General features: G+C 36.9%; 1 protein-coding gene across 10 annotated transcripts in view; it reads right to left on the bottom strand.

The window, feature by feature from the left end:
- RALYL (RALY RNA binding protein like) overlaps nt 1–25,080 on the bottom strand; it is a 431,518-nt gene that overhangs the window by 272,116 nt on the left and 134,322 nt on the right. For 4 of the 10 annotated variants that reach the window (XM_084509636.1, XM_084509629.1, XM_084509639.1 and 1 more), the window contains one exon: nt 7,646–7,743. The exons of the other annotated variants lie outside the window; for them this stretch is intronic. Coding sequence is in view for 3 of the 4 variants with exons in the window: in XM_084509629.1 (XP_084365755.1) it covers nt 7,646–7,679 (34 nt within the window). In the remaining variant the exon portion in view is untranslated. The remainder of the gene's footprint in view (nt 1–7,645; nt 7,744–25,080) is intronic. 10 annotated transcript variants of the gene reach the window in all.

Genomic DNA, 25,080 nt, shown 5'->3' with positions numbered 1-25,080 from the left:
AGATTTTATTTGAAATCATAAATAACTTGTATTCACTGATCTAAATTAAATGGATATTGTAGAGATAGTGCTACAAGTAAAAATATAATGAAGAATAATGACGGTTGAACAAAAGCAAGTTTGAAATATTCATCATGTAAAGAAATTAACATTCAATTTTACATTCTTATAGTAATTGACATTGAAAAACAAATGCCCTAAAGAATTGTGCTCAGAAAATCAAATCTTTGAATCAATGTTAAAACCATTTCTGTTATCATTCAGATGTTACACATAGAAAGCGTATTTTGTTATGGATGTAACAACAGCAACAATTAATTTAATGTTTATCTTTTTATTGCTTTCTATGCTATCCTGCAACACTCATGAAACCAAACCTGTCTGATTTCCAACAAGAGCTGAGACAACATGAAAGGCTGGCTGTCTCCCTTACTCACTGGTGAAGCCTAAAATGCCTGATCTCAGAAGCCTTCCCTGTTATGCACTTTCCAACCATATTCAGTCTTTTGGAACAAAGGTACTGCAGTACCTTTGCAGTTTTTTGAGAACATGAAGAGAACAATTTAGCTGAACAAAGTGGGCCAAGTACATTAATTCAGTTTTGAAGAGATGTAAATGAGAGGCCTTACACAGCCCTCTGAGGCTGAAGCATAACTGTGCTACAGAAATACACAGAACACCATCGTTTTTTCTTACACCTACATTTTATCTTTATTTCCAGCCTGATTCCTCCTCAGGCCCTGATCCTTCAGACTAATTGGTCTTCCCTAGTCCCTGATTAGCTGTTAGGTTGAGAAGCTCTACAGGTTCTGAGCAGGGCCACAAAAGCAGCTCTGGTGTGACCACTGCATGCTGGTAGACACTCACAGCACCAAGGGAAGCAGCACAGAGCTCCAAGCTGTAATCTGTTTAAAGCCGTCTCCTCAGGGTTTGTTTATTATCCACAAAACAACAGCAAGTCAACTGCAAAACACATGGCAAATGTCCCTGGAGGTTTTCTGAGCCACAGTCAAGCAGGACAGAGGGTCACACTTTCCTCTCTGATCACAGTCTTGTTTGTCCCTCTTGCTACAGAAGCCGTATGACCAGACAGAATCACTTTAATGCCTTACTGACTGTATTTGCCTTTTACTACAACATTTGCATCTAAACTCAACAGGAAAAAAAATGAAACTCTGTAGATATTCTGTTTTTGAAAAGAATTTCTCAACAATAAATGTTGATGGCAAATATTTTCATGACCACAAAATTATGGCTCTTGTTCCCACAACTTAAATAAAACAGAATATCAATAAAAATTTCATTCTCAACACAATAACTGAAAACATCCAATCCAGGTATTCTGTATGCTGGCTGATTTATTAGGATACTTTACTCAATCCCTTTCAACATTCATCTGATTGGACCACTGCCAAATAACAAAATAATTTGGAATTCAGCACAGGTTACTCAGAACCACCCTCTTTGGTATGCAGCCTCATACTATAAGCATGGCAAAAGAAAAACAACAGAATTTTGAAGCCTGTCTATATTGCAATACATTTTTATCCTCTAATTTGCATTTTTCCTTAGAAACAGTCAGCAATTTAAGAGCACCCTTTGCATCTTATCCACAACAACACGACTCAGAAAACAGAATTTACAAATGATACATGTTTCAGCATAAAATTGTAGCTGAAAAATCCTATCTTGCATTCTAAAAAAGTGCCATCTTTTGCTTGAAAGGCTATGTCTACATGGTCTCATCAACCCAGTTTTGAGATAGCTTTTGTACTTCTGTCTACTCTAGAATAACATAAGCAGCCAAATAACAAAACAACCAATTCCTTTGTGCTGCAGTACTCCTATGGTACCTTGCCAGAAGGCAATGAGAAGATGCAGTAAACAGTATGCTTAGCTTAAGTGAAGGGGTAGGTAGTGATTATTTCTACACAAACCTAGATATGTTTCAGAGTTCATATAATAATGGTGCCATGAAGCAAGCCCATGCTTAGAGGTGTATGAAAGGCAAGTATAACAGTATACACACAGTCAGTCATGAATCTAAATCATAACTGAGCCTCAAGGGCAGCAAACCAAACCATGGGATCATACAACTTGTAAGCTACAGAAATAACTTTCAGAGTAATAATGTTCTTTCATCCATACAAGTACAGGCAAATCAAAGAGTTCTTATTAGTCCTGTTACAATGGCTTCTGTTTTTTACAGTTTATTCCCCAAAATGATGAAATTAAATCTGAAATGCACAGTTATCTGTTTTTCTGGTTTTATGTTCTGCCCTCCTATGTGCTTTTATGGTGAGTCACCAGTGCCTAAATGGCTTTACAGGTGCCAGTATGGTGGATATCTATGAAGCTTTGCCTTTGGAGCAAGTCTAAAGCCCACCAGTTTAGGTAACTCACCTCCAGGGAATTCAAGTGCAGTGAACATAGATCAGTAGGGCCAAGAAATCCAATAATCCCATACAAGCTGCCTGCAGTTCAATTTGGAGCTAAACACTGCTTTTAATTGAAATTATCATAGAATCATAGAATATCCCGAGTTGGAAGGGACCCACAAGGATCAACAAGTCCAACTCCTGGCACCACACAGGTCTACCCAAAAATTCAGGCCATGTTGCTAAGTGCACAGTCCAAATGCTTCTTAAACTCCATTCATTATGTTAATGAACCTGGAGTGGGTATATGCAGCAAGGTTTTGGGAGCCGGGGGCCATAGGGATGGCTTCTGTGAGAACAATCCAGAAGCTGTCCCATGTTAGATAAAGGCCCCGCTGCTGGCCAGAGCTGGGCCAATAAGCAGTGTGAGAGCATAAAGAAAGAGAAAAAAACTGCTGGGGAACAGCAGGTGGGAGAGAGAGTGGAGTGAGAAACAGCCTTGCAGACATCAAGGTCGGTGAAGAAGGAGAGGAGGTGCTCCAGGTGCCAGAGCTGAAGATCCCCTGTGGCCTGTGGAGAAGCCCCTGGTGGAGCAGGCTGTCTCCCTGCAGTCCATGGGTCCCACAGTGGAGCAGATCACCACGATGCAGCCTGTGGAGGAACCCCCAGTGGAGCAGGTGGACCTGCACTGAAAGAGGCTGCAACCCATGGAGACCCCCCACCCCATGGAGGGCCTGCAGGAGTAGGCCCTGGGCTGGACCTCTAGCCTATGGAGAGGAGCCCATGCAGGAGCAGGTGACTTGGCAGGAGCTGCTGCCCATGGGGGACCCAGGTTGGAGCAGTTTGCTCCTGGAGGACGAACCCTGTGGTACAGACCCATGTTTGGAGCAGTTCTTGAAGAGCTGCTGCCTGTGGGAAACCCATGCAGGAACAGTTTGGGAAGGACAGCATATGATGGGAGAGAGCCCATATTGGAGCAGGGATGGAGAATGACCATAAAGGAGTGGCAGAGATGAAGCATTAGGGACTGACCGCAGCCCCCATTCCATGTTTCCCCGCACTGCTCAGGGGGAGGAGGTGGAGGAGGGTAGATGGGGGGGAAGGTGTTTTTGTTTATCTTCTAGTCTGTTTTGTCTTTCATTATAATTGTTGAGTGATCTCCCTGTCCTTATTTCAACCCTTGAGCCCTTTGCATTGTATTTTCTCCCCCTTCCCCTTTGAGGAGAGGGAGTGAGAGAGCAGTGTGGTGGAGCTTGGCTGCCCACCTGAGTAACACCACTACAGCACCTCTGAAGGCAAGATAAATACAGCCACTTTTCCAGTGGAAGTAGAGTTCAGCCTGCAGCTATGAATTCAACAGTCATCTTAATGATTGTTCTCCAAATGTGAAACATCAATAACATTGTCTTTAAATAAGATACCAACAAACAGAACATTTTCTCATCAGAGTGAAGACGGTTACCAAATGTATTGGCACAACCCAAAATGAGTGTAGTTCTAGAAATCACAGTTTATGACTTTCTGTGGTTTTCTTCCGTGGAATAATATATTTTTTATTATGTTTTTGCAGAAGTGAATTGACAATGTCTTTAAATGAGTCAGGAGAATGGAAGAAATTTTAAATGTTTCGACATTTTGCTACCTCAAGTTTGCTGTGCAACAGTTTGACTTTACTTTTATGGCTGCTCTCAATTCCATTGCCTGTCAAAGGTTTCTAAGGTGTTACTACAGACACGGAGTTGTAGTGAAGGACCATTCATATCCCATTTGCCAAGCTGTTTCTTCCCACAGGCTACTCGGGATGCAGAACTGGTCTTCGGTATTTTATTTTTTCTTTCCCCCTTGCAAAAAATCTGCAGTGGGTGTATTTTTGCAACAACCTATTTGGGTGTTTTCATTCTGCAACTTGGCACCCAGAAGGAAAAAAACTAATTGGATGACTAGTGTATACATTTATTCTCTTATGTTATTCATGGCTTGCAGCTAAATTCAGCTAGCAGAAAGAGCAGACAGTTAGGCTGTTGTGACCCCGGAAATGGAAAACTTTGCTAGGTAGAAACCATCACTCCAGTCAAAGCTGGAAAGGTCAAGCTGATGCTGAGGCAGCTTGCCTTACAGCTTACCTGTCTCTTATTTGTGCAGCTGGTGATGGAGAAGAGTCACTATGTTCAATCTGTAGGGAACCACTTATTAAATGGTTCAGAGAATAAATATTTCAAAAGTTAGCCTGTTGACTATAAAGGGTGTAGTTTCATTATATAATAAACACACGCTTGATGTTCACAGAAGCAACTCTGTCAGTGTTGCCCTTTAGAGCATCGATCCAGTGCTGGTACGCATCAGAAAGAGAACAGAAATTTTGCTGCAAGTACAAGCCATGGACATAGTGTCATTGAATCACAGTGAAAACAAAATAATATAAATAAAGTAAGGTTGATAAACTCATAATGCCAAATATTTTTCAGAGTAATACAGTACCTGCAAACATTCTGCACTACTGCCCATAAGGAAAAACTCATTTTGATAATCTAAATATTTGCCTGCTAGTCCCAACTGATTTGTCAGTAGCAGTGTTAATGTGCTAGGAATAGTAATGCAATAATTTTGAAAGCTCTTTTTTTTGCATCCTTTGATATTCCAAGCATCTCAGTTGCTGTTCCTGAACAAGAAAATCACATAATTACTTCTGCAAAGAGGCTTGTCATAATCTGATGTTTAGTACAGACCTCTTTTTTCTTTAGAATGTGAACTCTGAAATGTTAAACTCAATAGGAACAGCCAACAAATGTACACATTTTTCAGTGAAAATGGTGTTGTGCTGACAAAAATCACAGCCTGCTAATGCACCTTTTAGATTGATAAATGTGAATGTGAAAGCTGAACAATGTGACTTTCCTATCACGGTTTTCATTTGCATAGGTTACCTCAAGGCCTCCATTCAAATTATTTGGTCTCTTATATGAAATCAACAAACACAAACCACTCAATTTCTCAGCAACAATTTCCCATTGTTTCACTGCTTTCTCTTTTCAAGCTCTTCTTCTCCCCCAAAGCACCAAACACAGTGACACCAAAATGTGATAAAGCAAGTGAACTTTCTGATACATAGTAAAGATGAAGGAAGGGATTCACACAACATGTATAAGGCCAGACAATAAAAAAAAAAACAATTTGAGGTGAAATAGGATTCATTAATTTATCACTATAATTTTTGCTCATGATTCACCAGTTAGCAATAAGAAAAAACAAGACATAGAATAGCATGACTTCATGTGACTTGTGGGCTGTGGTAAAGCAGAGGTGAGAAGCTAAATTGTTGAATAGCAGTGTTTTCCCATTCCCCTTTGCTTTTTCTTCTTTTGAACCACGTGCGGTTCTGACACTCCTTTTGACCCCATTCAATCAGATAGAGCCAGAGACTAAAGTAAAGACCTAAGAAAACACGTATCCTAACATAACAAGAACACACGGTGCACAAAAAATGACAAATTCACTGACAAATCCCATGATGGAACATTTCTGACAGCTTTACCTCATGCTAGAAGAACTTCTGGCTATATTAAAATTACAGGTTGCCAAGGCCTGCCCTGTGGTCTTAAAGGTGAGAGTCACAGCATAGTTATTCATCTGGCTAAACTCCTTCTCCTCTCCTAAAACAGGGTGGGTACTCCTGAACCATCCCTGCTTCGAATTGCTTCCCAGATTGTACCCAGGGATGAGAGGCTACACGTCAGGGTACAAGCATCAAAAGAAGAGAGTTGTCCCTGAAACTTGCCTCCAGTGGACATCAGAATGACATTGAAATAGAAGAGCACTGGGTCCAGGAAAAACTGCCATTTTCCCCTGTGGCCAGGGCACACACAAATCATTGCACCCTTTGAGAAGAGGTGCATCCGAAGGAGCTATCCTTCATTTCTCTGTGTAACCATTCTTTAGGTAACATGGAGATTAATAGAAGATTTAAGAGTAAACTTGTTTGGTTCAATCTGCTTTTGTTTCTTTGTTTGTTTTTTTCTTCTAGGCTACATCCTGCCTATATCAAAGTTTTATTGAAGTTTTGAAATATGAACAAAATAAATATATAAATAATAAGGGATGGTATGAATCAATGTACTGGCTCTGGCTGGGATGAAGTTAACTTTTCCTCCTGTAGCCCATACAGTGCTATCTACAGTGTATCTAGAACAGTATTGGTATCACACCAGTGTCGTGTCTGCTGCTGATCAATACTGGCACAGCATCAGGACTCCCTCTAACCCCTGCAAGAGCCAGCAGGCTGGGGGTGGGCAAGAGGTGAGGAAAGAACATCACCAAGGCAGCTGTCCTAAACCAACCAAAGGGGTATTCCATACCATATGGTGTCACACTCAGCAATAAAATGTGGAAAAAGGATGAAGAGGGGAGGGGTGGGCTCTCATGAAAACGTCTGTCCTCCTGAACAATGGTTACGTGTGTTGAGGCCCTGCTTCAAGGACGTGATCAAGCATCACTCACTGGTGGGGAGTAGAGAGTAATTTCTATCCTCTACACTTCCACGTGGTCTTTGCCTTTTTTTTTCTCTTTTCCCCTTGCCTTTTCCCTTTAGTTAAATTATTTAATTAATAATATTTTTCCCTTAATAATTATTTTTCCTTTAATTAAATTATCCTTATCTCAACCCATGAGGGGTTTCTTTCCTTTTCTTCTTCCCCTTCTCTTCTGAGGAGGGGCAGTGAGAGAGCAGTTGTGGTGTTCAGCTGCCTAGCAAGGTAAAACCACCACAATCAAACAAAAGTCTGTTTATAAGAAGGGAAGAGTCCCATGGTTCACACATATAAGTCATATAATGACAAAAAGAAAAGTATTTGGGTTAATGCAGCAAAGCATCATTGAGATTTAAAGCATTTTACAAATAATTAAAATATGACCTTGGTCCTCAGTGATACTGACATATCCATCTTCCATTGATAATCCAAATTAACATGATGTAGCTTTATTAGAAAAACAACACAGCTCTTGAATTACCAAACATATATCCCTGAATATGTTTTAGAATTAGCTTCCATGCTTGAGTGAGCCAAGAAGTGGTTGATTTTATAAGAAATATAGAGCTTTTCCTGCAAAGTGCTGAACCTTTTATATCCCACCAACCTATACACTACAAGGAGCACTCTAAATGCCACTGATTGCAGTCTGTACATTCTGTATGTAGAAGAAGCAAAATAATGAGGAATACAGAATGCTGTGTATCTATTGTTGTACATAAACAATACAAAAAATAAACTTACTATATCCTGAGGGTCTAATCTTGGCAGCAGTCATACACAGGAGTTTGAGCAGAGACAATAAATAACTGTGTAAATGTTTCCAAGATCAATTCCCAAATCTATAAAGAAATCATGTTAAGAGCTCAGGTAAAGTTGTCTTCTACATTTATATAGTTTACATATTAAAAACAAACAAACAAACAAAAAAACAAACAAACAAAAACACATAAAAATACATAATTTACCATTAAATCTACATTAGAACATTCAAAGAATTGCTTGTTGTTCTTTCCCCCTCCACTGGCTATCAAAAAACAATTTAAAATTGAATAAAAAGGGAGATATTATCTGAACTGTAGGTGTTGTGAAAACTGTGCAGTGAAAATTAAAATACTAGTTTGTGCTGCAGCCATAAATTACTAAACTAATTATCTAGTAGCAGGCATAACTGAATCATTCAAAGGGGTAATTAGCAATCAGACATAATGAGTACTGCTACTATTTCTTGTCATACTGTATTTAGCTTCTGTGCAGCCTAGAGGAACTGAATTATTTCCTACCCTTCTCAGAGGGCATTACTGCTATATTGAGTGCATCAGCGCATATTATTACTCCCAGTAGTTTAATTCTTCACTGGACTGCACAATTCTGATTTTTCCTGTCAAAGTTTTGCATGATCTCCTGGGTCGTCTTAAGAAGGTATCATCTTCACAGTTTCCTCCTTAGATCAATGTAAACTACAACAAAATAAAATTACTTGACTCTTTTTTAATTTTTATTGTATTCTGTTCACAAACATATGCTGCATCTTATAGACTGTTCACGGTTTCTGTAGAACCTAGATGTCATGTACAGCATAAAATGGATGATCTAAAAAAAAAAAAAGTAATAAATTATATCTAGAAACTACAGAAGGGAGTTAAGACAGTTAATGTTGACTGTTCAACTGAAAAAGTATAAAACCAGGTACACTGTTGATCAAAGCCAGTCTAGAGAGAACACAAGCTCAGTTTTTTTTTTTTTTTTTCCAGACAGTTCAATACCCATACTTCCCCAAAAAGGAAAAAAAAAAAAACAACAGAACAAAACAAAACACCCACCCCCCAAAAAAGTAGATGTTCCTTGTATTTGGAAAAAAAAGAGTTCACAGAGAATTCAAATTTTAATTCAAATTTTAATTCATAATGAATTCTGCTTGGTTGCTGTTTTAACTGTGTTATAGAATAGAGATAGAAAAGTTTATTTTCACCCAGTCTCCTTTTGTCAGAAACTTCAAATTACTGATAACCTATTATTTTGCCCCCCCCCCGCCTTTTTTTTTTTTTTTTTTGTACACACACATCCTCAGGAACTTTTCTTTATGAAAGTCAGATTACACCAATATCACTGCATTTTTGGAACACAGTTCAAGGACCTTGAAATATTCTTTATTAAAGAAGTTGATCACCTATAAAAAATGGTGGAAGCAGAATGCTGTAGTGAAAGAAGGAATACTACTCTCCAATTAAAAACAAAACCAATCAACCAACCAAAAATAATAATAATAAAAAAAAAAAAAACAAAACAAAAAACACAAACACAACCAAACAAAGAAAGACGTCCAGAGTATTGTAAATAAATATTATAAATATGTTATGTTAATATATATCAATAAAACATTAATGAATAAATAATTAGGTGCAAACGATCAAATTTTCTTTCAGCACTTGTAGGTTCAGGCAATTTTCATATGTGCTGTGTTGGAAGCAAAGAGGGAATTGCAGTGTGGGGTTATTTACCAGCTTACTCATGGACAGGCTCTTCAGCATGTCATTTGCTTGCTTGCTCCTGTGTGTTTGCAAAGGCCAGGGTTTGGCACTTAACAGTTTGGCCCACATTCCCAAACCAGATTAACATAATTTAGTGGTAAATTAGCATTTGTAGATGAGCAAGCACTGATTGTAATGTCAAGGCTTCTTTGCCTAAAAAAAAAATCAGAACAAGGTGTTTATGAGTTGCATCTACTTTTATTCAATAGCCACCTGTCAGTAGTAGCCCCTCTCTTAATAGACTGCTCTACTTATTTCTAGAATCTGTTACCTTTATTCAGAAAAAAGGAAAATATCACAAAACATCTCACTCAGGAAACCACCCACCCCCAAACATCTAATACACATAGTATGGTGGGCTGAAAATAATTTATTGCCTTTTTGTTGTTGGTGGTGTTTTTTTTTGTCGTTGTTTGTTTGTTTGTTTGTTTTTTCCCTTTTTTTTTTTTTTTTTTTTTGTGTACTGCATTTAAATTAAGTTCTTCATGACTTTGGGTTGTAGTTTTATGCATAGGGATTCTACTGGTCTTTAGATCTAAGATGCTATTGCCCCAGTACTGAACATATTCATTGAAGCTAAGCAGATGAATAGACAGTTAAAAATAAGCCTGATTATTAGCTTTCCTTTTGAAACAAATACATTACACTTCAGGAAGCACATAGTTTAAACTTGGTTGTTATTAGTTTTACTCAGTCTAATTTAAAGAAAAAGGTATATATATTTTTTTCAGGTTACTGAAATCCCTCTTATATATCTGCCAATAATAAACCAACTTTATTATTGCCTAATTAAATTACTATAGCACTTTTATTTGGAATAATTATGACTTTTGCATTGCCATTGACATCTTTAGGGAACATTAAAAATTGTGTCTCATGTATATTTTTGCTTATTCAATACCCCAAGCATCCACATCTTGCTCTATGTTTAAATATATATGTGTATAAACAATGTAGACTTAGTAAATGATTAAGTTAAAGTGGATGTCTATAAAAAAGTTTCAAATGTCTGTGTTTATCTGTAACCCGTGTGTATTTAACCACATCATACAATGATGTGGTTTTAGCATCTAAATATTTGCAGAGAAGTCTCAAATGTAATTGATGATTATGCTTGTTTATTAGTGTAGCCATGAATATTGTCTTTTTATTATTATTATTATTATTATTTTTTCCTGACTGCAATTTCATTTTTATGTAATCTTTCAATGGAATGATTTATAGATTTTTTTTTTTATTATTTTTTTATTTTTGGATGTCAAGGGGTCACTATGAAACTCATATTCTTTCAGAAAGTCTGTTTTTTTCCTGTTTTCTTTTTCCTTCATCTCCTCACTTAATCCTGTATTCTCTTTTTGTTATCAAAAAGGAGATTTGGGGCATTTTGGTTCAAAATGCACGACACACAGATGGGTTACAACTTTTCCACTTTGATCTAAAAAACTCTCAAATGTCTTGATCAAAGAATTCCTTCCTGAGATCTGAGTCCTGTGGCCATTGGCTGTTTCACTGAAACAGAACTGTTCCCAGGAGTACATCCTGCAAGTCTGGCCTTGAAAAAATTGAGGTAGGGTGATAACATTCACTAACTGAAATCAGGTTTTCTTCCTTGCAGTTGCTTCCTCATTAGCAGCCCTTCTGTATCTCTGGCAATTGATCTATTTTGGCTATGTAAAATCTACATATTTACACATTCTGTGAATATGAAGCTTTAATCAGTCTACATCTTTATTTGTTCTACACAGTTTCTCTTAAAATTCTTTCCTTCTCAAATAAATGATAGTAGATTTCGTACTTGACAACTATGTCACAACACGCTTCTATTGAAGAACTAGTTTTCCTCACTTAAAGTCATTTATCTAAAAAGGTCAGTCCTGGTTTCAATAAGTCTCACAAGAAACACTGTCTTGCAATTTAAATTGAGATAAATATCATCCTGAAAAAGAGAAAGAGAGAGAGAGAGAGAGAGAGAGAGAGAGAAAGAGAGAGAAAGAGAAGGAGAAGGAGAAGGAGAAGGAGAAGGAGAAGGAGAAGGAGAAGGAGAAGGAGAAAAAAAAAAAGAGAAAGAGAAAGAAAAAGAGAAAGAAAAGAAGAAAAAGAAAAAAAAGTTTAAACGGCATTATATGCATACTTATTTACAAAACACATACACAAAACCAGAAATCCACTAAACAAGATCAGATTTTGTTGTTGTTGTTTCATCCATTTGGCAGAAGCATGTTAATATACAAATAATCTACAATATTAAAATGAATGAGCTCTAGTTCTGGTTCTCATCCTCTGATATCAACATAACTTTGTGAGGCTTGACCAGTGCCTCTGCATTAAATCTGGTCCTGCCTGAAAGATTGTTAATTGTTCTCTTTCCTCTGGCCTCTCCTAATCCTGGAAAGTGTCAAATTACTATGGTTTATAGAACCCTAGATAAATCTTTGTGTAAACCAGCCAGAGAGGACATAAATGTTTCTTATATTTTGTTCCTAAGTGTGAACTTAATTTTATACACCGTTGTTTAAAGTTCAGCTGTAACCTTTATTCAAATATCAAATTCAACTTTGGGATTCAGTAAAGCTGAACAAGATAAATGTTTTTTGCTTTCCATTTCCACACTCTGACAGCAATTGTTGGTACAAGACTGACAGAATTGGGCTAAATTCATGTCAAAACTACAGGTTTTCTTATTTACTTCCTTATCCCACCATAGCTGCAACCAAATATCACTGTGATAAAGCAGCTGTCCCAATTCCCAGACTTATTACCTAACCAGTCTTTAAATCTTATTCTAATCACTGACCACACAGATCATTTTGTAACCATTTTCTTATTTCCTTCCGCACATTTAACCTTTTCTCACAATTTATTTTTATTTGTCAAACACATAGACATGCAACCCTCAGGTGACAAGGTACTCGTTGACAGCAAACCTGAGACTTTGGGGTGCTTTGAGTACCCAAGTGCAAGGGTACAGGAAACTACTGACTTTATAGCTCTGAGAGTGACATACCATAATGCAATACCATAAATACCATAAAGCAATCCTGGAAGTGTAGTTTCTACTAAGTGAAGTTCCTGGTCTTTAAGTCTTTGGATAAAAAAAAAAAAAGGTCATTTTAGCGTGACTTTTTAGATGCAGTTTGTTCTGTCTGCTAGTGTTTTTTTTTTTTTTTTGTTTTGTTTTGTTTTGTTTTTGTTTTTGTTTTTATTTGTTTTGTTTTGTTTTGCTTTTTCAGAAAGGGAAAAGGAAAAACAAACAAACAAACATATTCTATCTTCAGAAGAGGTGGTAATGTTTTTGTAAACAGAGACCTTGTGTTATGATATACTGAGTTTTGAAATTATACATCATTCAGAGTTACACAGAAAAGATTCCTAAAGAGCTGACAGAGCACCTATTAATGCCTTGAGGTTAAAATAACTGTCAAAAAATGTTAGCTTGAAAAAGTTAATTTGACTAATTTGATGGCAGATTTTATGACATATTTTCAGAGTAGAAGTATTTTCTAAATGTCATCAGGTTTTGCTCTTTGTCTGAAACTGGTACATGTCACATGTACTTTATCTCCCAGAATAACAAAATAATGAAAGAAGCAACAAAAAGCACTTTTAGAAACATACTTCTAAAAAGCAGCTGTATTCCTTATGTCCCCTCCTGGAATAAATTTAGAAGGATGCAAATGAAAGCAGAATTCTTCCCAGATTTTAAACATGTAGCTCCAATGACAAACACTTATGGGAGAAATTATGCCCTCAGATACACTTCAGCAGCTGGATTCCAGTACATGTTTTGAAGACAGAGTTTGCCCTAAAGAAGTAAAATAAAGGACAGTCTAATAACCTTCAAACGGGTCACACTTAAATGTGATGCCAAGAGGATAGAGTACCAAAGACGAGGGAGAAGCAGCTGCATCTAGTAGACTAGGATTCAGCTTGTTAAATTTATATATATATATATATATATATATATATATACACGTTTATATAAATACATATCCATAGCATATACAAAAATTCAACAGTTCTTCAGATAAATCTGATAATTTCTCTTTCCTATGTTGGAGATAAATGGCACTTATTTTTACCTTACTGCACTATTAGTATTTTTTTAAAGTAGTAAAGAGAGATTATGAATGACATTTTAAGCTCTAGTCTCAGGTCTTTCAGGTTCTTTCTAGTTCTCAGCATCAACATATAGTATTTGTTATGCAAAATTCTGAAATTTCCAACTAAGCATGCATTCCAGTACTATACATGTACCTTTGTCTAGGATAGGTTAAAATTCTTAGGATATTAAAAATTGCTGTACTTAGAAATGATGATTCACACATGTTACATATTTTTCCATGTTCCTCATTTCATTTGATTTCAAATGCTATTTAAACAAAACACATTAATGTATCTGCTATATATATATTAATTTGCAGAAATAAAGGAACAGAAAATCAGTCATAAAGATTTTAGTTATTGTCATTTTATGGTAGACACCATGTTTGTTTTAGAACATACCTAAACTGAACTCTAAACTAAAATATTATTCTAAATATTACAGTGACAGTGATGCATGAAAGATTGACAGCTACCTTTTAAAAATTCATCTTTTGACTATGCATTCATTTGGTTGAACAACTATCCTTCAAAATTTGTATTACATCCATTTTCTATTGGAAAGTTTCAGGCTTCAGGACATCTCAGACTACTGCTTTGACATATTTTCCTTCAGCAGCATTTCCAAGTTTAAAAGACTTCAAATAATATGTTACATTATGTACCTTCTCTTATTTCAAAATGGACAATCAAAATAAATTTAAAAAAAAAAGACAGAAGTTTTTTAATCTGAATGGATTAAAGTCTGATTTAACAGCATTCTCTTTCATGTTTTAGGAAATAAAAATTCATTTCATATGTATTAGTACAAAATACAGAGCATAGACACAAAACAAGTAAGGCTTCTAAATATAATCACAGAATCACAGAATCATCTAGGTTGAAAGAGACCTCCAAGATCACCGAGTCCAACCTCTGACCTAACACTAACCAGTTCTCCACTAAACCATATCACTAAGCTATACTTCTAAACGTCTTTTTAAGACCTTCAGGGATGGTGACTGAACAACCTCCCTGAGCAGCCCATTCCAATGTCTAACAACCCTTTCGGTAAAGAAGTTCTTTCTAATACCCAACCTAAACCTCCCCTGGTGCAACTTTAGCCCATTCCCCTCATCCTGTCACCAGGCATGTGGGAGAACAGACCAACCCCCACCTCGCTACAGCCTCCTTTAACATACCTGTATAAAGCAGTAAGATCATCCCTGAACCTCCTCTTCTCCAGACTGAACAACCCAGCTCCCCCAGACACTCCTCATAAGACTTGTTCTCCAGAGACCTCACCAGCTTTCTTGCCCTTCTCTGGACTTGCTTGAGCACCTCGATGTCCTTCTTGTAGCGAGGGGCCCAAAACTGAACACAGTACTCGAGGTGCGGCCTCACCAGAGCCGAGTACAGGGGGACAATCACTTCCCTAGACCTTCTGGCCACACTGCTTCTTATACAAGCCAGGATGCCGTTGGCCTTCTTGGCCACCTGAACACACTGCTGGCTCATATTCAGCCCACTATCAACCAATACTCCCAGGTCCTTCTCTGCCAGGCAGCTTTCCAACCACTCATCTCCCAGCCTGTAGCTCTGCTTGGGGTTGTTGTGCCCCAGGTACAAGACCTGGCACTTGGCCTTGTTGAACTTCATAGAGTTGACCTCAGCCCATTGGTTCAGCCTATCCAGATCCTCCTGCAGAGCCTTCCTGCCCTCAAGCAGATCGACACATGCACCTAACTTGGTGTCGTCTGCAAACTTACTGAGGATGCACTCAATCCCCTCATCTAGATCATTGATAAAGATATTAAAGACTGGCCCCAGTACCGAGCCCTGGGGGACTCCACTAGTGACTGGCCTCCAACTGGATTTAACTCCATTCACCACAACTCTTAAGCCCAGCTATCCAGCCAGTTTCTAACCCAATGAAGCGTACGCCAGTCCAAGTCAAGAGCAGCCAGTTTCTCAAGGAGAATGCTGTGGGAAATGGTGTCAAAAGCCCTGCTGAAGTCAAGGTAGACCACATCCCCAGCCTTTTCCTCATCCACCAAGCATGTCACTTTGTCATAGAAAGAGATGAGGTTCATCAAGCAGGACCTGCCTTTCATAAACCCATGCTGACTGGGCCTGATCTCCTGGTTGCCCTGTAAGTGCCGCATCTGCCCTCCGGAAGTCCTGACTTCTCCAAGAATAGAGAACTCTACCATTTCATGGTCACTCTGCCCAAGACAGCTCCCGACCACCACATCTCCCACCAGTCCTTCTCTGTTTGTGAACAGAAGATCTAGCGGGTCACCTCCCCTGGTAGGCTCACTAACCATCTACATCAAGAAACTGTCTTCCACATTCTCCAGAAACCTCCTAGACTGCTTCCTCTGAGCTGTATTGCATGTCCAGGATATGTCTGGGAAGTTGAAGTCTCCCACGAGGACAAGAGTTGATGATTTCACAACTTTTGCCAGCTGCCTGTAGAACTCCTCATCCACTTCCTCATCCTGGTTTGGCAGTCTGTAACAGACCCCCACCAGGATGCCTTCCTTGTTGGCCTTCCCACCAATCCTAACCCATAGGGACTCAACCTTATCATTCCCAGACTCAGCCTCGAGTTCCACAACATCAAAATATAATACATAGAGCCACACCACCACCCCTTCTTCACTAGAACCTCAGATTCCGGTTGTGCTAGGGAAAATATTATAGGCAAAATGGCATGGTGAAAACTAGACAGAAGTAATTTTTTCATTTGATTTTTTATGTTCTGTACAAGAAGACTAAATTTCCAGTTAAATTTTCCACTAATGAATGAAAATTAACAGCTAAAAGAGCACATCTCCCTAAAGGAGGTACAGTTTTGAGTTAATTTTACTAGTTTCTGAAGTTTCCAGTTCTGAAAAGGACCAGAACTATCAACTTCCCCATGTGAAGGTTTTGTTAAATTCTTATTTCATAGGGTTAGATAAAATCAGCACAATATTCTTAGAAAGAAAATAGCTTTGAACTACTGACACTTACATGACCTTAGCAGTGCAGAAGACTTCTGTAGCTGTACATGTATCTTTCAGTGGCCACCTACTTATCTATGGATTCTCTTTTAAGGTTTAGCACACCTTTATCAGAAGTTCACAACATCATTACCACTATACAAAATTTTCCCTTGTCTTTGCCTCCTTTTTATACTAATAGTGTTCCAAGCAGCATCAAAGCTTGCAGAAACAAGCTATTTTTGCAGAAGCCAGTTTGGCGTAAATCAAGGATGCAGTCTCTAAAACAGTAAGGCTTGCTGGCAGAGATTGTAGTCTCATAACTGGTATGACATGTCTAGCATCAGCAAGCATCATGGTGTTAAAGCTCTGGAGACAAGTGTTATATCAGCACTGACTGCTTAAAAACAACAACAACAAAACACCACACCACAAACAAACAAAAGTAAGAAAAATCCAAATATTTTCCAGTTGCTCACAGTAATCATAGTCAAAAATGAACAGTGGGTAATTATGTTTTTATTAATAGAATTAAATTATCCTAGAAACACCAGACAACTCCTCTCTTGGAAAGATACATTGCAATTTAATTTCTGATAAGGAGAAAAAGGTTCAGTTATTTTCCTCAAAGGAAAAAAAAAAAAGTTTCAATACAACTTGACCTACTAGAAGTTTTGAAAATAATTGATTTTCCACTTGTCCTTGACCATAACCTCAGAATATTGTCTCCAGTGGAACTTTTAGTAGTCATAATATTAGCTCCTATAGTAGATTTAAAAGTGAAAAAATAAACAGTATGTGTTATTAGAGCTTAAGTTTAATTTTGCAGGAAGCTGAAGTATTAGATTCAACAAGCAGAAAAAAAGATGCTGCATTACAAGTTCCAGATCCAGTAAACTGGTAATTCTGGAATGAAAAATATGCATGAAAAATCAGCTGATACTTGAATTTGTTTTATAAGAAGTGAGGAATTAGTGAAAATTTTACATGTTTATGAATTTTAGTTACAGCACTGGGAATCAATATGCATGAAAGACAGACATATTTGCAGGAGTTCTTTTGGATGAAAATATCTTCATATCCCATCCACACTTATACAAACATAGAGTATATGTGTGTATCAGATTTATGTGTGCATGCACTCTATAAAACTGCATTTAAGTTTATAAATATATATATGCACATATATTTTATAATTAGCACTATGATAATACATAGGGAAAGTTCAAAGGAACAGATAATATGACTAAGGCTGAATATATCAACTGAAGTAGTACCTCCAAACCATATGAACTGATTTCCTTTTCCTTAGTTTCTTTGAAAGGGATGGAAAGACAGAAAAAGGTATAATATTCATAAATTTTTCCATCCTTCATGAGCCATTGACAATCACATTTCTATTAACCCAAAATCTTACTGACTTTTTTAGTAGTTGAAAGGAAATATCTGCAAGTGGAAATTTCTGAAAAAGCAGCAGCTTAAACTTTCATGATTTGAGAACAGGTAATACTTTGTTAAAAACAGGCAGGTTTTTCTCATACTAATTCATTGTTTAGGCTCTCATCAAACAGGAGACATAAATCTTTCATGAAGGTGGTGAACATTAAGGGTGTGACACCTGTTTGGGGTAATCTATAGGACTTTACTTTTTTTTTTTTTTTTTTTACTCTTTATTTTATTACTTACCATATATGAAATACATGCATATATGCATATAGGGGACCATATGACTTCCCAAGTCGTATGCTAAAAGATGTAGAAAGACTAGATAATATTGTTTGAAATCTGTTACTATTTCAAACTACTTGAGGGTTTATCTGTTATATTGAACAAGGAAAACCCACCAGGTTATATTTCTGATTCAAGTTTCATGTAACATTTGAATTACTTACAGTTTTTCATGCAAGACAACACTGGGACAATGGCAACAGATGTTGCATAGGGAACTTCAGCAATGTGAAGCCCAATGGACAGGTTATAGCAGAATAAAAAGTATACCCATGTTTTTAAGCACGGAATAGGCTAATTAAGAAATAGGTCAGTTAAGAAAGCACACACCAACTATAAAGCATAGTTTTGAAGTTTGTGAAGAACATTTTATATTAAATTAAATATTAATAATAAATGTTTTTGAAAAAATGCTTAGAAGAAACTGGCATGGTTCAAAATGGGGAGAATCTTGAAATCATGCCTTGCAGACATCACTGAAATCACAACTAAAATGCATATGTGGATTTCTCCACTCAGAATATATGCTGTACTTTGAGAATTGCAAAATGGGCACTTTAAGAAAGACAAGATGTTACTCATTTAACAAATACAGAATTACAAAGTAAGCAGGAAGGCATAAATATTATAGGATAATCTGCTATCTTTTTTACAGCTGTTCCAACTATGATCATTGCTTTCAGGTTGCTCAAGAAGTTGAAATAGTTGCAGTCTTTCAGAAACAATCTAGTGAGTTAAATTTACCTTTGTGAAGACAGCCAAAAGGCTATTATAATTTCTATGGGACTGAAACCAACTGTACAATTGCATATCCTGAAAGCTTGCTCACAAACAGAGCAACCTTTCTTTTTTCTCTGCTTCCCAACTCCAGACAACATAAACAACTTTACTTAACATTAGACATGGAATGTTACAGTAATATTTATTACACATATACATTAACATTTAATTCTTAATTTAGCCTCTTTTTTGATCATTAAATGGATGGAGTTTATTTATTTATTCTCAGCATTATTTCCTAAAGTATTGATTAAGTGGGTGCCTTGGTGTTGAGGCAGAACAGGGCAGAGCCACCAAACACAGCACTGATTCATTTCTAGGACTGGATGGAGCAGTCCATAGTATCTTCAAAAACTAATATATGACTTTACTAAAAGTAATTGTTCAGTTTAAATGCACACAGCATATAATAGCATGACTGTGGGAAGAGCCAGCTGAGTAATGCATTCTAATGCATTCACAGAGCATTATTTTGGCATTAGGCCCTAAATCTTTATACTGAAATAGATAAAAACTATGAAGTGATGGTATGAAAACTTTGTTCGCTCGAGATCACCGCAAAGACCTCAGCTAAGATGGAAATTAATATCCAATAAAGAAGTAAGAACTGGAATTGTAACAGTTGATACTAATTATTAGAATGTTTTGGCTGTGGATTATGATAGAATCCATTATAGGAGCACTATAGAAACAATATTAATAAACTAAGCAATGTTTTCCAAGATATCCTCTCAGAACTTAGTCTGATTATTTTATTTGTACTTCATATCCAACTAAGACCTTCTAAAACCTTATAAAGGAACAGAATAGAACCCACTGAGAATAAAAATAATTTTGTAAACACAAAATGAATGCTTGTTCTCTAAGTTATGCTTTGAAAAGGACTACTGAAAATGTCAAGAAATTCAAATTATTTTTTTTCTTTTTTTTTAAAAGAAATTTTCTTATTAACATATGGAATAATTCCTGAATATCATACAATAATATGATCATAAGTATCTTTCAGTGCTGAACAAACAAAGTGGAATAGGATTTCTGGGTGCAGTGGCTCATTTTGTATTAAACATTTACTTCAAGTGCTTTTTTTTTGTTTGTTTGCTTGTTTTTTTTAAGAATCAGAAATGAAATGGACTTATAGTTTGGGGGATATGAAGACACATGAAACAATTTAGAGCTGTCTTAGAAACCCATTAATTACAAAATAGACATTCTTTAAATCCTAGACAAATGTGAAACATTGAGTCATATTTATGCAACTCCACAAGGTGATAAAAGCAAAACAAGAAACAACATCTATAGAATGATGCTCATAGAACAACCAAGTGACAATCTGTCTGTAAACAATACCTTGGACTTACTAATAATCCATAATTGTCCAAATTTCTGGAGAAACCAGAAGCTGAGTCCAAGTTCTACATGAAACAGGTGGGCTGGGGTAATGATTCAAACAACCTTGTCCTCCTCACACCTTCCCCATTTCTTCTCCTCCCAGAAAAACAAGCAAACAAACAACAACAAAAACAACAAAAACACACACAAAACCCAAAGGCATTTACAGTCAAAATATTTTATATTGAACTTCATTGTTTTGGTAAAGTCATTGTTAATTTCCAAGTACTCGCTTTCATAAATGAAACGGCTGTTCCTTCCATCTTTCTGTATGCCTTTCATCCATGCCAGAGAACAATATTATCATGTCTGAAAAGCTATTGTTATGGTATTAATGTTCCAACTATAGATACTCCGAAAGTGTTCAGAATAATGACCTGCTATACATTGCCCCTTGCATGTGCATACTTCTCTTTCTTGTATGGGGCATGCATCAGAACAAGTCTAAACACCATACCAAGTGAGCCCTCTGTAATTGTTCGTTCACTTATTTGGGCTTATAATGCTTTTTGTCATCCCACGGAGTCCTAGATTTTCATCACCTGTACACAAGAACACAGAACACTTTAAAAGATGTGTTATAGAATAACAGAATTGTAGAATATCCTCAGCTTGAAGGGACCCATAAGGATCATTGAGTCCAACACCTGGCACCACACAGGTCTACCCAAAAATTCAGATCACATGACTGAGAATAGTCCAAACACTTCTTAAACTCTGACAGGCTTGGTGCCATGACTACATCCCTGAGGAATCTATTCCAGTGCATGACCACCCTCTTCATGAAGAACCCTTTCCTAATATCCAGCCCGAACCTTCCCTGTTGCAGTTTGACTCCATTCCCTTGGGTCCTGGGTCACTAAAGAGAAGAGATTGGTGCCTGACCCTCCACTCCCCCTCATGAGAAAGCTGTAGACCGTGAGGCTTCCCTCAGCCTCCTCTTTTTCAGGCTGAACAGGCCAAGTGACCTCAGCCACTCCTCATACATCTTCCATTCTAGGCCCTTCACCATCTCAGTACCCCTTCTTCGGATACTCTCACATCCTTTTTTGGTACTGTGGTGCCCAGAACTGCACACAGTACTAGAGGTGAGGCCACACCAGCACAGAGTAGAGCGAGACAGTCCCTTCCCTCAAACGACTAGCAATGCCATGCCTGATGCACCCCAGGATACAGTTGGACCTCCTGGCTGCCAGGGCACACTGCTGGCTCATACTCATATTCATATTCATATATTTTTGTCTAGCTGTATACTGGACATTTTGTCCAGTAGGATCCTATGGGAAACTGTATCAAAAGCTTTACTGAAATCCAAAAAGATTATATCAGCTGGCTTCCCTTGATCAACTAGATGGGTGATCTTAACTAGATGAGTGATCTTATCAGGTGTTTATCAGGTCATGATGAAGCTAGACTTATTTTTCCCTCATTTGCCAAAACTGAGTGGATACAATAAACATTCACACTGAACACAGTAACTCTGGCCACTCAGGGAATTTCCAGAAGGAGAGTGCTTCCTAATTTCCTTTATCCTTTCAATCTAAATAATTGAAACATTCTCAGAAATAATGTACTTCATTATTGTAACTATGGCACCTAGGAAAGAAACAAAACAAAACAAAACAAACAAAAAACAAATGTGATACCTCTCACAACTGAAACTTCACAAGAACTTTTTAAAATCTAGGTAATGAACAACTAAATAAAAAAGAAAGTAAACATCTGAAGCCCAGTGTTACATGGATAGATGTTTTCACAGAATATTAAAATATGAGTCATAAAAACCCAGAGTTTACACAACATGTGCTCATAGTCTGGAAAGACAGTTGTTCCCACAACCCACCAGGAGTGCTGCTACTTAATGTACTCCATCTCATTGCACAGGAAAGGAAATGACAGGTTCCAAAAGCCAACTAAATAACAGAGCTCTGCTCAAAACACAGAAAATGCATGCTAAGGTATGTCTACACTTTTTAAAGCATTACAATTTAAAAAGAAAAAAAAAAAAAAAGCCAAGAAGCTAGTTTAGCACTTTGAGAATGTGTAGAATGTTCTAATTCTTGTTATAAATGAGATATGAGTATACCACCCTATTCCTGATCTTAAATCTCCCACAAGCTAACTCACTTTAAAATAAAAATAATAATAATAATGAAAAATTCTGCTCATTTATTGCTATGATTTTTCAAATATTAAAGCAAGCCTGGGATACTTTGCTACAGTTGTAGCACGGCTGACCTTCAGACCTCCTCTCCAAATGCTAAACTTAGCCACCACACTGTTCATAATTGAAGCAGATGGTTATGGGCTTAATATGCACATGTGAACTTTATAAGGTCTGTTCTCATCTCCAAAGAACAGACATGGAAATATATCAAGGTCATCGAAGTCTCTTCTTTGCTCTGCGACATAAAGGGAGCTGGGAAGTGGTGGATAAAGACAGGAGGAGGGAGAAAAAGAAAAAACTGCTTGCCATGGTGTTCTAGTTTCTTTGTAGCGTTGAGTCCATGCTAGTAGATAAATGCAAAATCAGTCACTCTGCTGGTTCCAGTAGTTTCTTTTATATTTATTTTTTTTTAAAGGCAATTCCATCTCTCCCTCTATGATAACTAGTTTCTTAACCTCATTGTGAGAACTTATTGATAATAAAATTGATAGTGATTACTATTGCTGTAGATAATTATCATTAATAACTCTCCCCAATTTCTCAATTCAATAAAAAGTGACTATGATTTAACATATGTAACACAATAGCTTATATTCAAGCAGTTAAAATGAATTTTTAAAAGTCATATTACTTTCCCTCAGATAGTTTTTATTTCTCACCTATTCTGTAACAGGATTTTTTTTTTCTAAATATATTTTTAATTGTTTCATGTATACATTAAGTTTCCCAGTTCATGGAGATATTGGAATATGAATCTGTAAATATATTAAATAATACAAATCACTCCCTATATCAAATAATGGACTGATACTGACAACTACAGTATGCCTCATCGTTATAACAAATGATTAAATACTCATTTACCATCTGTGTTAATGTTTCCTGATTTGCTTCTCCATTTCAGAGCCATATTAGAAGCCTAAGCTGGCAAATTTAAGAAACCAAAAGACAAATTCAGGTGATTTCTCATATATTCTTTCAGCACAAGTGTAAGTGTAGACTGATACATCTAGGGAGCACAAAAACATATATACACAAGAAACAGATTCATAGAAGAGAAGATTTTTCATGCTGATTATATAAATGGTATATGAAGTATATTAATTTTTAAAATTAGGTGTTTCCAGGCAAGTTTTGAACTGCTGTACCAGACAGTATTACAAACAAACAAACAAATGACAACAACAAAAAAAAACTTATTAGATATGTATTTTCCTAACCCTGCAGTCACCAAACACCTGGAAGCATGACAGCTGATATTTCTTTCATTTTTTTAATCTAGTTTAGAACAGCTGAAATCAGCTTAAGAAATGAGTTAATAGAAAACAGCAGAATAATTTTCTTAGATTTCAGCATAAATATCCTGTTAAAATTATGATTAAATGTTAAAAATGGGGGTGAGGTGGAGGGGTGGAATTCCACACAAAAAAAACAAAAGCAAAAACAAACAAACAAACAAACAAAAAAAAACAACCAAGTGTGAAAAGAAGGAAAGACTAATGTATAAGAGAAAAGAAGGTTTGAAATGCCAGGAGGAGAACAGCAATTAGCAGAACCCAAAGAACACAGAATCACGGAATCACAGTGGAAGGTTGGAAGAGACCTCCAAGATGATCAAGTCCAACCTCTGGTGTATCACTAACAAGTCCTCCACTAAACCATATCACTAAGTTCTACATCCAAACGTCTTGTAAAGACATCCAGGGATGATGACTCAACCACTTCCCTGGTTAGCCTCTTCCAATGCCTAACAACGAACTTCTCTTGCACTGAAAAAAGTTGCAAGTCAAAAGTACTGCATGTAGCTTCATACAAAACTGTCTAAAAGTTTGAATTCAAAGAGCAATTGTATTTCTCTTCAAATTAGGAAGAAACAAATATGGTTAGAACTTTCACAAGGGCAGTGATTAAGATAAAGTAAATTGGGACTGCCATGACCCTCCCCAAATGCACATTCTCACCCCTGCCCTTGTGAAAGTTCTGATAATCATGTGATTACATACAATGAAATTCCAGAAACTTATTCAAGAAAAAAGTGATTTTACTTTTTCATCATATTGCTCTGAAGCAGCTCCTTGCCTGGTGGTACAGATTCAATATCTGTACAAGAAAAGGAGAGGAAATATCTGAACAAGTTCAGACTACAGAAGCTCCTGTTTTGGTGAATTTGTGCTGGTGCATAACTATCTCTGCTTTTCACAAAGATGAAGACAGTGAGAAAGCCCTTGCCACTACTTTTTGCCACACCAAGGAGGCTTAAAAGACACAAGCAGCCTGGACCTAGATACCATAATCCAGTGTCTAGGTGCTCATCATTAGTGGCTCCAAGCACAGGAATATTTTATAACAGGGCTATGTCATCAGCAGGGTGTGATTTCTCCAAAGTTCTGTCATTAATAGCTGTGATGCTGAGTGATATTTTTCAGACTCCTCAAGTTATATAGCTCTAATCCATTTAGAGACTTCATTTTTCATGAAGTCTAGAGTCTTAGCACTTCAACAGGCCATAAAATATCT

The sequence above is a fragment of the Aythya ferina genome, assembly GCF_964211825.1.
Source record: "Aythya ferina genome assembly, chromosome: 2".
NCBI classification, from domain to species: domain Eukaryota; kingdom Metazoa; phylum Chordata; class Aves; order Anseriformes; family Anatidae; genus Aythya; species Aythya ferina.
The sequence above is the reverse complement of the archived record's forward strand: the minus strand, read 5'-3'. Positions and strand labels throughout refer to the sequence as shown.